The sequence below is a fragment of the Lissotriton helveticus genome, chromosome 1_2, assembly GCF_964261635.1.
Source record: "Lissotriton helveticus chromosome 1_2, aLisHel1.1, whole genome shotgun sequence".
In the NCBI taxonomy this organism is placed as follows: Eukaryota; Metazoa; Chordata; class Amphibia; order Caudata; family Salamandridae; genus Lissotriton; species Lissotriton helveticus.
This window is the reverse complement of record NC_136058.1, coordinates 61,820,845-61,836,275: the sequence shown is the minus strand read 5'-3', so window position 1 is coordinate 61,836,275 and position 15,431 is coordinate 61,820,845. Positions and strand designations below refer to the sequence as shown.

General features: G+C 43.2%; 1 protein-coding gene across 1 annotated transcript in view; it reads left to right on the top strand.

Moving 5' to 3' along the window:
* Positions 1-15,431, top strand: part of LRRC7 (leucine rich repeat containing 7) — a 2,053,453-nt gene that overhangs the window by 1,687,835 nt on the left and 350,187 nt on the right. Inside the window, exon 18 of the mRNA XM_078668793.1 lies at positions 12,759-12,959. Within this exon, the coding sequence (XP_078524919.1) occupies positions 12,759-12,959 (201 nt within the window). The remainder of the gene's footprint in view (positions 1-12,758; positions 12,960-15,431) is intronic.

Genomic DNA, 15,431 nt, shown 5'->3' with positions numbered 1-15,431 from the left:
CAATGTGTAAAGCATTTGCGCCAGCACACAGCAGCAACAACATCCTAGGCACACCACAAAAGGAACTCCACACATGGTTATATAAAAATAACTTTTTTATTGTCAAAACACATCAGATAGAAATCACACATGTACATTGTGCCAACTGGCACGGGTAATATTCACAAGGGATTATTTACAAGACAGGGCCACATGGGCCACTGTCAGCATCAACACTTTTAGAAATAGAAATACTGTCAGAAATTAGAATAAAAGGATATAAAATCACTGCAGCACAAATTAGCAAATATAGATCACATCCAGTAACTACTGGGAACAGGTAAGTACCACCTACGCAACCCTAACCACCTTAGGAGAATGTCACGCAGGGGACCAGGACCTCACTAGGACCACCTGTACTAGAAAGAACAACCACCTAAGAATAAAATACATTTAGGGGTATCAGCAAGAACACATTACACATGATGCATCAAAACATTCAGAGGTGTAGGGAAAAAGAAAACACATGATGCATAAAAACATTCAGAGGTGTAAGATCAAGGGAGACACATGATGCATAAAAACATTCAGGGGTGCCAGAATATAACTTAATGCGCAAAAACACATGATGCACAAAAACATTCAGAGGTGTAAGATCAAGGTGCGTAATCATATTAAATGCATTACATTTCCTAGCACCATATCCCATTGCGCAAAACTCACATTAGGCAATTACCATCACATAGATAATCACATTGCGCCTAAATAAAATCACATACCAGCCCCCATCTAATAAAGGGACTAAAGAGCCCTGTGTCCAGAATGTCAGGGCGCGCTGCCAATGCAGCGCCAGTCAGGGGTGCGCCACTGGCGCAAAACCTAAACGGTGCAGGTGCCCACTACTTGCTGGGCACCTGGGAACAGTCACAAGGCCTAAACGGTGCAGCTGCCCACTAATTGCTGGGCAGCTGTGAAGCAGAACTGCGGCAGGGCTCTCACTTGCCCTCAGGGACCAAAACTGCGCCAACTGGGAGCCTTCTAGGCTCTGTACACACTACAGGGGCCCTCTGGAGCACTCTGGCTCCTCAACAACATAATGCCCCCAAGTCCCTCGTGGGGACTCTAGAATCACTGTGGGCCTTGGAGCACCCTGGCTCCTAAAACAAATATGGCCCCGTCATTGGAGTCCCCCTCTCTGGGGACTCGAAACTACAATGGCGCCACGAGCCTCTCAGGCTTTTAAAACAGATATGGCCCCATCGTTTGAGCCCCCCCCTCTGGGGGCTCGAGATCCAGGAAATGCCCTTGGAGGTCGTAGGAATCCCGCTCGGGGACTCCAGAGCACAAATTGCCCCCGGACTTGTGAACCAGGACTGGGGCAGGGCGGGCACCGGCAATGTGCCCCGACGCCCCCTCTACCTTAAACAACCCAGGGCCCCACTCACCGGCTTGCAGGGTTCCTTCTGTCTGGGCGGGCGGGCAGCAGTGCGGCATCAGCGGGGCTCTCCCTCCACCTCGGGAGCCCCGCCGAACTTCCTCATCAACAAATGCCCAAGAGGCTCTCCTGGGCTCTGCCTCACAAGTGCCACCACAGGCAACCCGAGATCCGCCCGGAGCTTCCCGCCTGCCCTGCCCAGCCCTTCAACACTCACCGGGCTGGTCGGGGGCGGCTCCGCTTCACTCGCTGCTTCCTCCTCATCCCGGGGCTCCCTCAGCACACGGGAGCCCCGCCACACTTGGGCTCTCCCAGCTCCTCTTCTTCTCTCCCTTCCACCGGAGCGCGGGGTGGGCTCCCGTCCGCTTCCGGTTGTCTCTCTCGTCCCGCCCCCGGCCTGCCTGACTTTCGGGTCGCGGCTGCGGCCAATTGCAGCGCGGCCCTGGGGTCTGGAGGCGGGACAGTGCCTCCCAATCGCTCTCCGAGCCGGCGGCTTCCTCGGGCACCAGCAGCACTTCGGGCCAATGCCGGGTGGGCACCGGCTCGTTTAGGATAAACAATAAATCGAGGTGGGCACTCGATAGGCTCCTCAATCCTGGGCAAATGCCGGGTGGGCACCGGCCAAAGCTCTCCCCAGTGCTAGAACCACATAAGGCGCTATGGGCAAAGATAAAGCACTCCTAAGCGCTAGGGAGAGCATACAAGCGCTTCCAGGTGCTAGAACAGCAAAATAAAGCGCTCCCAGCGCTAAAGGTGCAAAAAGTCCAGCAACAAAGTCCCTCTTGACCTGCAGCAGTCCATCAGGTATCCAAGGGCTGGGCAGGGCTCAGGGAGGCAAGCCTTCCCCTGAGCCCAAGCAGCAGCAAGATTCAAGTCAGAAACAAGAACATTTTGGAAGGGGACACAGCCCCTTTTTATACAGAAAAAAGTCTTTGAAGTCTAAAGGGTGCAGCCAGTGTGAGAACCAGCTAGAACTGGTTATAGGGAATTTCTTTCAGTATCAGGGACAGAGGTGACAGTCGCCTAGCGGGGAGGTGGAGCCAGCAATGTGGCAGGCAGGTACAGCCTCATTCACTCCCAGGTGCTATCTCCTCCCACTTCCCTGGCAGCAGATGTAGCCTTTCATCCACGGGCTGACTCAGACAACCTTCTGGGGGCTCCCCAGCCCCTGTCATCCTCAAACCAGACAGTCAATCCACAAGCAGGCCCAGGCACTCCTGGGCCAGGCTCACCAGCCAATCACACGCCAGCCACAGACTACACAAATATGCCAACTACTAAAAGTGGCACTTCTAGACTAGACACAATCATGCCGCATACACCATTACGCAGCATTCAGTCTCACAAGTTCTCACATACCAAACTCGACCCTGCACTCCCCACACATCAGGAACTACCATGGGCATACATATTCCCCATTCATTCCTATGGGAGGGCAGGTCACTCACCACACATACACAGAGAGCACAAGCACTTTACACTGTACCACAGTGAAAAGGTGCGCAAAGGCCTAAAATCACCAACACCAGGTTCCAGAAACAGGCTAGGAAAAAGCAAAAAGTTTCGGGGTGAACCTGCCAAAAGGGCCAGGTCCAACAGGCATCATTAAACACTGTAAAACCCGGCCCTAATATACTTTTATTTTTTAAGGGCCTGTTTACATTACCAACAGGGAGGTATACTTCAACACTCCCTTAAAGTGCTCAAGGAAGAGGCAGACCTTCAGGCTATCACTGTGACAACAGGCCGAGCATGCCACCTTGGTGGCCGAGGCCCTTTGTTTTTTTCAGGGAAACTCTAAGGAGATTCACAACCTTCTAAGTACCCTTGCCTTAGTTTTTATGTTGCACGACATATACCTCGTTCTAGTGTCAGGTACTTTAGTTTACTATTTATGCTAGGGAGGGAGGTATGACGTTACAACGCACACTTTTACAACGCATACATTTACAACGCATTTTTACAACGCAACATCCATTACAACGCATTCCATTACAACGAATGCCATTACAACGAAATTTTAAAAACTACATTTACAACGCATTCCATTACGACGCATAATACCTTTACAACGCATACCATTACAATGCATAACGTTACATTGCATGTTTGGTAAGTATTGGATAGTGTAGGGATAAAAATTACTATTCTAACTCCAGGGGGTGCAACAGTAGGGTAAGTGTTGGATAGTGTAGGGGTACAAATTACTATTCTAACTCCAGGGTGTGCAACAGTAGGGTAAGTGTTGGATGGTAATGGCATGCGTTGTAATGGTATGCGTTGTAATGACTGAGTTGTAATGACATGCGTTGTAGTGGTGTGCGTTGTAGTGTCATGCGTTGTAATGGTTGCGTGGTAATTGCATGCGTTGTAATGGATGTTGCGTTGTAAATGTTTTGTTGTAATGGTAGTGCGTTGTAAAGGTTGTATCCCGCTAGGGAGGGTGTATCCTGACACTCAAAGTCTTATTTCCTCTCTCTCCCTATTTGAGTGTATGGGTTTTCAAAAGGCATGTAATTTCATATCATATAAGCAGACATGTGCCAACAACAAGCACATATTATGCTACACATCTCTGTCCAGATGTACAGAAATACAGATGTGTATTAGTGTACAGTTCTGAGACATCTTATATAAATGCATATTAATTATACATTATGTTTGCCAGAGCTAAAAAGTAGACATTGTTAATGGAAAAAAACATGCGTTATTATTCCAAATTCTTTCATGGTGTACACAGGCAGCGAAGCCAAACATTAATTGTCAAGTACACTATTGGAAATGGCCACAACAATAATTATGCTTGCCTGTGTTCCCAAATCTGACACGTTGGTATTTAAATAGAAAGGAAAGTACTGCAGTTGCTACAGTAACAGTTCTCCTGGAGTGGAATGCAGCATTATTTGTATCGCCTTTGCAAGGAAACACTGCAGTAGGCATTAAAGGCTTCTAAAGGGATCTCTCAGAATGCTATTTTCAAGTGCTACAATAACAAACACACATTAATTTATTTGTTAACTATTTATGTATGTAGGTGGGTACTTTTAATGTTTTCTTGCCAGCAATCAATGTGTGTTTTTGTTTCTAGAGGTAGCCTTTTGCTCTTGTAAATCCGTTGACCTTGATACAGACAATAACACAATAACTTTCAATTTGAAAGACGCATTTAATATTCGATTGAGTGGGAGCCACTGAACACATACCTTATAACTGTTTTTTTATTATTATTTCTGTCCTCATTCACCAGAGCATATCTGCTCCAACCTCAAGGGCATAGAGGAACTGTATACTCTCGCTGTTGTCCGAAACCATCCTGTGTCTCACCCCAAGAGTGAGGTTTCCCTGTCGTCTCCTTATCCCTAACGGGAGACAGGGGAGGTCTTTGGAGCCAGTTATGGTATAATCATTAGACTTCATTTCTCATCCAAGCATCAACATGTTCCCAAAGTTCCTCACCCCTCACGACTGTCCCTCAATTTTCTTATCAGAGTTCGAGTAAAATACTACTCTGAATATGCATTCCCTCAGCGGTAGGACAATAGGTTCAGTTCGGTATTTACAAATAAAAGTTCTTGCGAAAAGAATCATATAAAATAAGAGGGATTGATCCACATCGTTACAAAATAATCCGATGCAAGACGTACCTCTATGTTTTGTCAAACAATTCCATGAATCGACATATCTATATTCCTCCAGTATGCTTGCAGAGAGTGGCATCTCACAAATGTGAAGATCGTCTGCCTCAATTTCCAAGCACTTCTTACATCTTCCTTCACCCTGGTTGTAGAGCTTGGCCAGTTTTTTCAGTGACCAGTAGATTCTGTAGATGGTCAAAAAGTGATTCCTCCTTAATGATGCAGATTTAACTGTATTATACAGATGTTTCAGAGAGGCTTTCCATAGGTTTCCTATCTTGGACATTGGCAAGTCCAAATACCAGATGTGATAAGGTTCTGAAACCTTCCTCTTATCATTTTCCACTAGGCCTGCATACCAAAATGCCACTTCCTTCCTTCCCGAGGGCTGAATATGAAAAGCATCTTCTATCTCTGAGACATCATTTTGAGACAATTTCTGCTTTATGCACCAAGATCTTCATTGTTGCTACCCAAACTGCAAACGATTCCCACTAGTGTGTTGACACAAATCCTCCTAGGAGATGAGTTCACCTTCCTCAAATAAATGCCCCCATTGCACTATCCACACTCTTAAAGTACTGCCTCAGGAACTCTGGAGTACCAGGGGAAACTTACATTTGAAACAGCAGCCCGTAATGTGGGATCCCCAACAACTTCCTACCAGCCTACCACAGACATGCAGCTGACCTCAAAGTCTTGAGCCTAACTTTTGTAAAGTACTTAGGAGCCCCAGCTTTGTACAGAAAACTTTTCTATATAATCCTGTCAACATCTCCTGATAAAGGAACCCCGTCTTAGACTCTGCTGGAAACCCAAATAATAATCTGAATACTTTTATTTGGAATGGCTAACAGTAGTATATAACATTTGGCAAACCCAATCCACTTTTCAAATTTTTCTTCCTAGGTTTCGTTCATAACAATTTGACTCCTTTTTAATTCCTGATAAACTGTTAATTCCGGATTAGAGTTTAGCCAAATCATATTTACTGAAACCCAAAGGGATATTGTCAAAAATACAAGTGATCTTAGGAATCACTGACATCTATTGTAGATTAATTCTTCCATAAATCATTAGTCGGTGAATTTCCCATCTTCACAGGCATCAATCGATTTCCTTTCTAACTTTTCACACATTAATTGTTGGTATGTCTTCTACCCTGTGTGTGATGTTTATACCCGAATACCTGATTTCCTGTTTTATCCTGGTATCTACATACATTGTGTTCAACATCATTATTTCAGATTTATCATCATTCACCTGATACCTGGAAATGTTACTACATTCCTTTGTAACCTGGTTAATCTTAATTAACAAGTGTTTAATGTCACCAGTATACATTAGTATGTTGTCTGCATACAACGCAACCTTATTGCATAACAAGTCATGCTTAAAAGAAGTAATATCTTCTTCCTCTCTTAGAGTTTAAGCTAACAGCTCAATATACAAATTAAAGAGCAGGGAGCATAATGGGCAACCGTATTGAGTTCCTCTCTCGATCTGAGTGAGACTCACATTAGTTAACAGGCTAGTTATGGGGCATTTGTATAAAGCTTTCATAGTTCTAGCAAATTATGTTTTAATCCCAAGGTAAGGCCCTCCCACAGATAAGGCAGGTGATCCAGTCAAAAGGTTTAGCTGCATCTAAAGTGATGATACCTTAGGGTTTTCTATATACCTCTGTGATGTCTACAGTACCAATCAATAGGATCAGCAATTCTTGCATTTGTCTCCCTGAAATAAAACCCTTTTGATCTTCATGGATCAACACCACTATCAACCCACTCAAACCCTTACCTAAAATAACAGTAAATATGTTAGAATCACAATTTAGTATGGAAAAAAGCCTATAAAACCTGCATTGCATAGGATATTTCCCCAGTTTCAAAATGTGCGTGATAGTGGCTATACTCCGGGAAGAACAAATAATTTGTCATTCAATCAAAATGGCATTAAATAGAACTCTTGGTATTGGCATTAACATACTTGAACACTCTTTATAGATTTCCCCAGTGATACCATTTGGGCCAGCAGCCTTCCACCTTCTAATATTACACATAGCTTACCTAATTTCCTCTTCTGTTGTGGGTGTATTTAAGTTGTCTGTCTGACTTTTTGTAAGAGAGTAATGCTAATGTTCTCTAACCATATTCTACATTGTATTGTAATTGCATTTATATAGCGCTTACTACCCATGCCAATGGATTAACCAACAGATCTTCTTGAGACATAGATCTAAAGTACTCAAACAAATCCTCAGAATCTGGCGCAAATCGGGTACTAACTGCTTTGTTTCCAGCACTCTAATGCTTTGGCATTTCCTCACTACATCTGCCCATGCTTTCCATGGCAATAAAGCTCCACTCCTTTACCCATACTCAGAATGACTAACCCTGCTGACCTCCAGTCTCTTCTTAATTCTTGCCTCCAACCCAACCTCAGTATTCCTGTTGCGCTCCCCAAGATCTCTACTTAGCTTTTTAAAACTATCAATCCGAGAACAACCCTGCTTCATTGCCTGAATCTCTGCATGAATATTCCCTGTTCTCGAGTCCAATGCTTTGTTGATTAATTCCTGCAATTTAGCATGTCTCGTAACATGTCTCCTAGAGAGTTAGTATTAGTGTCTTTGAAGGAGGAATAGATTAAGAAAATAGCAGGTGCTTGCCATATCAGTAGGATGGTCTACTAATTTAGAGGTGCTGAAAACAGACATAGATATGTTTGGTAAATGGGTAATTGTTAAGCTGAAACAGTTGAGGGAGATTTACATACGTGCATCTTACTACAGCCACAAATCAGGATGAGATGAGCCCTATTATTGCATTAGCCTCTCATCTAATTAATTCTAAGATATTTTATTTTATGGGGTGATTTTAATATCCTGTTGGATGTTAAATTAGATAGATCAACATGTAGGTCTATAATAAATACCCCCAACGTGTGGAAGGACGTGTTGAAAATGATGGATTACTTTCTGACTGATAGTCTGTGAAGTAGCCATCAGATACTAATAGCCCTCATAACCCTATCCATATTTGAGATCATGCCTCATTTATGTTAAGACTTCCTTGCAGCAGACAGATTTAAGATAAATCGTACATTATCATTGGAAGATTATTTTAAAGAATAGATTGGGGTTACAACTAAAAACAAATTTGATGTAAACCTGTGCTTGGTTTTTTTTGGAGTGGTGTGGGCTGCGTATAAGGCATATTTAAGGGGATTATTGCATCTATAGCAAGGGGATATATTTTAAATCTCATACAATATAACTGAGAGTGCTGGTGGGTTCTGCTGATGTATCTAAAATAACTGACTCTACCCAGACAAGAAGCATTAGTAGGGAGGTACATGCCTGTTAAGGACACCATTACCTCTCGGCTTGGCTACAGTTTCCTTTTTCTTTTTATCCATCTTGTTGGACTTGACCATTTCTGCAGGGTCATCCCCAATTTTTTACTTTCATCTTCCTGTTTTCTGAACCCCTTTTTGCTGGCTTTTAGGACTCTGCATACTTTACCACTGCTAACCACTGTTAAACTAATTGTGCTGTCTCATTAAAACATGGTAAAATTGGCTTATACTCAATTGGTGTATTAAATTTACTTGTAAGTTCCTAGTAAGTACTACTAGTGGGCCTTCAGCACTGATTTTGTCAGGCCCAAACTTTTATGTCTATGCATCTATTTCAGCCCAAAGGTAGGCCCTGGACAGCCCAGAGGGTAGGTTGCAGTGTATTAAAAAAGTTGAACATGTAACTTTAAGCTTTCCTGATAGTGAACATCTCTTACATTTGTATTTCACTGACGCAAGCTCCACCTCTCCCATAGGATAGAGTTACTTCCTTACATTTATTAAGCTGTACATTTCAATTCAAAACAGGCACACAGGCCGAGTTTGATGTCTAAAGAATAGTAATTAAGAGAAGAGATTGTACTTTTTTCAAGAGAGAAAGTTAGCACCAGGCTGATTTGTTTTACCTGACAATGAGCTTCTTGAGTGACAGGTTGAGTTGATGAATATGGCCTGTTATCTCAGTAGAGGTGTGAATCACAACAGGTTGCACCTGGAGAGTCATGACTTAATCAGAAAATGTTTGCCATTATTTCCTAACAGGAGGTATTCAATGTTCGTGCGGTTTAGCATCAAGTAGTTTGTTGACATCCAGGTTTGGGTGCATTTGAGGCAGATCTGAGCCTCTGTAAGTTAATGGTTATGGAGACTTTGAGACAGAGTTAGGTCGCATTGGCACACTGCTGGATATTAATGTAGCTATCGGTGACGATGGCTTCCAAGTGTTCCATATAAAGGTTGAAAATGATGGGTAACGCAGTGGAGGCCTGGGGGACTCTGCAGGTGACAGGAAGAGCGGGGTTCTGGTATTTCCTATTGGAAAAAGTTCCTTTTGGTTGGTGAGAGAGAATGTGAACCATTGTAGGATTGCATCAGTGAAACCCATATATGTTTTAAGAGTGTTCTACAATACTGGATAGTGGACTGTGTTTAAAGTTGCGGAGAAGTGAAGCATGGCCAGGAGTCAAAGGTCATGTTTTTTTGAGGAAGAGGGCATTATAGGCTACGTGTAGTGTAGCTGGTTCAAACCTACAGTGTCATCTGAACCCCCAGTTAATAGTCCCTTTGTGAATCGGGCCCCAGGTACGCTATACTTTTTTTCTAAAATAAATGTATTAAAGTATAAATTCCAATTCTCCGCACTAAAATAGCCAATTCACAAGCACATCATTTTCAAATGACCATTTTTAACGATGACATATATTAAATTCATTTGTTCCCACTTTGGTTACTGTGTATGTAGCGTGACGCCGGTCAATATTTCCTCGTGCTGAATGCCTAAACATTTTAGTGGGACGCAGTTTGGAATTAGCCTTTTGGACTGCTTTTAATCCTGGCCTCTACCAAGAAGCAGTTGGTTTCATAAAATGCATGTATTTCATTTGAAAAAGAGCCTCCTTACTTGTTTCTACACTTATAGTTTGACAATTAGCTTTTTGAGAAGGCCCAATTATTCATATTACTTTGGTCCTGTGGTTTCATGACCACGGCTTTAGCCATTTACACTTTGCAGTTTTGGAGTAGACGCTGGCCATGCCAAACACGTATAATTGGATGCTGGTCATCGAGACACTGTATTTAGTTATGGGGAGACAGGTCCAAGTCACATGTTATGGCCCAAATCCCGGACATTGAGCACTAGTCAGAGTCTATGCCCAAGAGTTAGGACCAGGGGAGTAGTACTGTTCCTTTCCTTTCAGCTCTTAGCACCAGAATTTTCCTTTTGGTATATCATTCAAACATAGGATGTTCTCAACTGCCTAATAATAGGTACTGTTCACACTCTCCATGATATCAGATTGACTCAGTGATGTGTCTCCTGTAAGTGGTGTAACCGGGCATTGTCTTCATTCATTTAAAACTGTATCTGGTGGCGCTCAGTAAGATGGTTTAATGAACTCATGTATATGGTAGAAAGCAGTGTTGAAACAGCTGATTCTATTGATATTTCAAATTATACTCTGCTCAGACGATTCACAGGCCCCTCCCTCTCCATATTCACTTGCTTTCATTGCTGAAATTTGGTTTGATTCAATCTACTCTGCCAGCATTTTTATTAGCATGTTGCGCGCTTTCTTAATCAAATACTACTCACAAACTGAGACCAACAGGGCCGTCTAGTGCAGTGGCAGCTGGCAGGGAACGGGGGTGGCGGAGCGGGGGTACAAAATACAAAAAAAACACTTACCTACTCACGGCCACCATCTTGCCACCTCCGTCTCTCCGCTCCTCCAGCGAGTCCTGGAAGCAGGAAGCACACAGGCTCCCCTAAGCCAATCACAACGCTGCAATGCAGAAAAGTGATTGGTCTGAGCACTGTGGTTCGGTGCTCAGAGGGGAACAGGGAGCCTGTGCATGTTCTCCACCCAGGCTGTGTATTACAGCCTGGTGGAGAACATGCTAAAAGCACATGACTGTTTGGCAGACCAAACTGTCATGCACACTTAAGTGCATGAACCGCTCCACTCTCTGCCCCCAGCCCTGCCCAGCCCTAACCCAGCCCGTACCTACAAAAAATAAAATTATAATAACAATATTATTATCATTTTATTTTTCCTTTTACCTTTTTTCTGCTCTGAGAGCGAAGGTGGAGGAGCTGCCCCTGGTCTGATGGCTTTCATCTAGTGCGATGTGGAGGCCCTCTGTGGCATCCGATAATGAGGTTTTGCACCCTTTACTGGGTGTAAAACCTGAGTGGTGTTTGCAGAGTAGATTGTATTGTTCCACATACTTTTGCACTTGCCCTGCCATCTTTTCAAGGTTTTTACGTGGGTATGAGAAGTTTGAGTTTGGGCTGTAGTTGGCTTTGACTCCATTGGTTTCTGTAGGAGAAATGCTATAACTGTGTGCTGTAGCCTATAAGAGCCCTTCCCTCATGAAGCTACATGCTAATGATGTTTATTACATCTGGGGGGTAAACATATTTATAAACAGTACCAGTATGTTTGGCGCAATGATCTTATTTATTGATTTAAACTATACATTTCTTTTTATTTTGTTTTTTACACTCCCGTCAATCAGTGGCATTCCATTCTCATAAATATGTATGTTGGTTTTGTTGTAGAGCTACTCATTTCTTACTCTGACCAAAAAGTGCAAAAGCAAATAATATAAAACATGAAGGAAATAGAAATCGCACACTTTTTGAGGCCGATCGGTTCTTGCCTGCCTGGATTCTCACCCAGGGGAAAAGACCTTTACAATGCGGCTACGGCCTTGCCTGCCATTTCCTCGCAAGCTCAACAACACATGCCTTAAACACGCATATGCATGGTTAAGGAAGGGCATGGTCTAGATGCTGGGATGGGTGGGCCCAGGAACAGGAAGGATCAGGAGAGGCACTGTGAGGTAAGTGGGACAGGGGCAGGGTTTTGGGGAGTTGAGGGTAGTTTTTAGGCCTGATGGGGGGTTGGGGTAGTCTTTAGGGCTCAGGGGGTCAGGTAGTGTTTAGGGCATGGTGGTCAGAGTAGTATTAGGGCTAGGAGGATGGGGTAGTGATTAGGGCTTGGGGGATCGAGGTATTGTTTAGAGTCAGCGGCTGGGATCGTTTTTTTAAGGGTTCGGGGAGTCGGTAGTGTTTAAGGCTCTGGGTCAGGGTAGTGTTTAGGGCTCAGGTGGGTCAGGTAGTTTTTAGGGCTCCGGGGAGGTCGGGTAGTGATCAGTGCATGGGGTAGTGTTTAGGGCTCAGGGGGGGGTCGGATAGTGTTTAGGGCTTGGGGAGTCGAGGTAGTGTTTAGGGCTAGGGGCGGGTTGTTTTTAGGGTTCGGGGGTTGGGCTCGTTTTTATGGATCAGGGCGGTGGGTTTGGGGTGTGATCTTTACCACACATCCCTTTATCAGTCATGCCTTTACCACACAATTGCATGGTAAAGGCATGAATGGTAAAGTCATGCGTTGTAAAGGAATGCATTGTGTAGAAATGTTCATTGTTGGGGCTGCGTAGCAGAGGCACGCGTGGTTTATTGTTGCATGCCTCTGTCACTCAGTGGCAACAAGCAAAATGTAACTAACGCAAATGGCTGTATTTATCTTAAACGATCTTATCGCTTTACTGAAATTGTTCCGCATTTGAAATAATCTGTTTCTTGCTGTTTGTTAGTATTTTACTAAAAAGAAAATATATTCTTTCAGGTTGAAATAAATCTTAAACGCTACCCAACGCCATACCCTGAAGATTTGAAGAACATGGTTAAATCAGTACAAAATATGGTCGGCAAAGGAAGCCATGGGGTCCCTGTGGAGAATTCAATAGTTCCAACAAATGCTGAGCAAAATATGAAAGAAAAGTATGAACACAAGTGGCCTATATCAGCAAAGGAGCTAAAGCCTGAGGTAATTTTTCTAAACAGGGATTCACTGAAGGATGAAAATGCAGTATGTGTCAGGAAATTGTTTTTGAATCGCTGCAGCTGTAAAGGATTGTTGAATGCATATGTATTTATCATTGAAATCGCAGACTTTGTTCCTAGGGCACATAGATATGTTACTTTTCTCCTTTATAGCCATCCAATAAACGAATGCAATGGCTATGAATATGTTATAAGCTCTGAGATAGAGCCAACGTTTTAAAATTATATAATGTATCTTCCATAAAATCATGTACTCGTTGGATTAGGGATTTCAGCATGTTGGAAACACATTAAAGCTTGAAATTACTTTTTTGTGGTTTACAACGAATCTACCACAACACAGTTGCTTGAAGACAAACTGAACATAGCAGTAGATATATTTCACTCAGGTTGTCATCCAAGATGCATCAATTGCAGACATACCGAGGTAGGGTTTCAAATATTATTGGTAAAAGTAGTGTTATTTGGTATTAGGTTATTGCAGTAGACATTGATATGTCAAACTAGATGAAGTCAGCCTGACCCATTTTTCAAAATGTAGTATTTACCATATGGGATGTTATGTATCTGACCACCCTCTATGCAACAGGCAAATGTACTGCTTTTTGCACCTCTGGGACACTTTCATATTACAGAAAGGGCCACAGATACTTGTGTATCCCCTTCTGCAATACACATTAAGTGCGAGCCCTATCCTAAAGGGGTGTGGCCCCATGCGAATGAGAGAATCACTTTGCCTTTGAGCCGGGGCTGTATTATAGATGCAGATGTAGAGGCAAAGAGGCCATCAGGAGACACACTGACTGTGTATGGCAAAATTGCTCTTCGAAAAATACAGGGTGTGTGACTGCAAAATACAGTTTAACAATGTATCTAAGCCCTTTTTGAGTCAAAAACATGTTTTGACACCCATTACGAATCTCAATTACACAGCAGAAGAACAAACGGCTGACCAGGGTCAAGCACATCCAATCCCTATGTACAGTCTATTTATAGATGGTGCAATCGCTTCCGGCACCCGCCGTCCGGGGATGCAGATAATGACCAGATGTTCAGAAAAAATTGAATAATGCACACGGCAGGAACACCATTGATGAAAAGTAACTTTCACGATACAAATAAATCACAGGCAATGGAGACAAACGATCAGGTTTAATAGAGCACCCTGAACAAGGGGCATAACGAAACCTGTAATACTACAAATAGAAGAGACAAAAAAGCACTCATAGTGATTCAGGCCGCATACTGAGAACCATTAACTAATAAGTTCCTTGAAGAATAAACGGTCCATGGACACGTGTGCATTATAAATTAATCTTGGATATTTGGGACCCTGTGTTCTTGGCCTGGAGATCCTGCAACACATGTCCACTTCGTATTTGAGGTTGATTGCGTTTTTGGAGGTTCACATCTTTCCACCATACAACTTATATCATTTTCTTAGTTGGACATTGATGAGCCCTGACGAAGTTCCCTCTAGCAACTGGGAATGAAACGCTTTGGCTGTGTGCTAGTTTTATGACTAACTTAATAAAAGAAGTATTTTGGACAAAAATGGCCTGATTTATTGACTTCGCAACGAGTTCACCTTCCTTTTTTTCTGAACGAATCTCAATTAGCAGTGAGCATGATAGTGACATACCCTAATATTTGGAAGTCACAGGGGAAAGTATAACTTATTTGAGACTGGATTTGTGGTTGCAAACAATTGTTCAGATATCGACACACCAACAGGGGTGGTATCTGATATACAAAGGAGAAGCTTTGTCTTTGAGACAGCTTCCTCTTTGAGAATTGTGTCAGCAACCCAGGGGAGAATAGGTAGTGGTGCCACTGTATGCTCCTTTCAATATATTCCCAAATGTGAAACCTATTTTTTAAAGCAACAGATAACAGATGATCACAAGAGTACCAACCTGTATACAAATACCCTGAAGTATCAGAAGAGACTGTAAAGTCTGCTGGTTGTCATAGAAAATCTCCAATGTTTGAGCAGGTCAGAGATACTCCTGCAGCCTCAAAACATATGCCCAGATTTACAAATGTTACACACTTCGCAGTGCAGCATCCAAAAATACTGCACTGTTTCATTGCGTGAGAGGGAGAGAGAAAGAGAACCCTATCTGCAGAGACATGGCACGCTCCTCCCCTCTCCCTAGTGCTGGCTGCTGAGCGCCACGCATAGTACAAGGATGTGTATGTGAGCCTAGCATAGATTTTGTACTGAAAGGGAATCCTTTCAGTACAAAATGCCATGTTTAGACTGACGGTAAGCAAAAGACACACAGATGATGGACGGAATGTGGAGCAAATTAAACATTCACCCACAGTCAAAAGATCTGGGTTAAATCCATTGTTTTTTTGCTCACCATGCCGTCCCAGTTTAGATCTAGCCATATGCAAATCAGTCTTGCCTAGGGGTGGGCGGAATTTGCGTAGTCGCGCTACGCAAAGC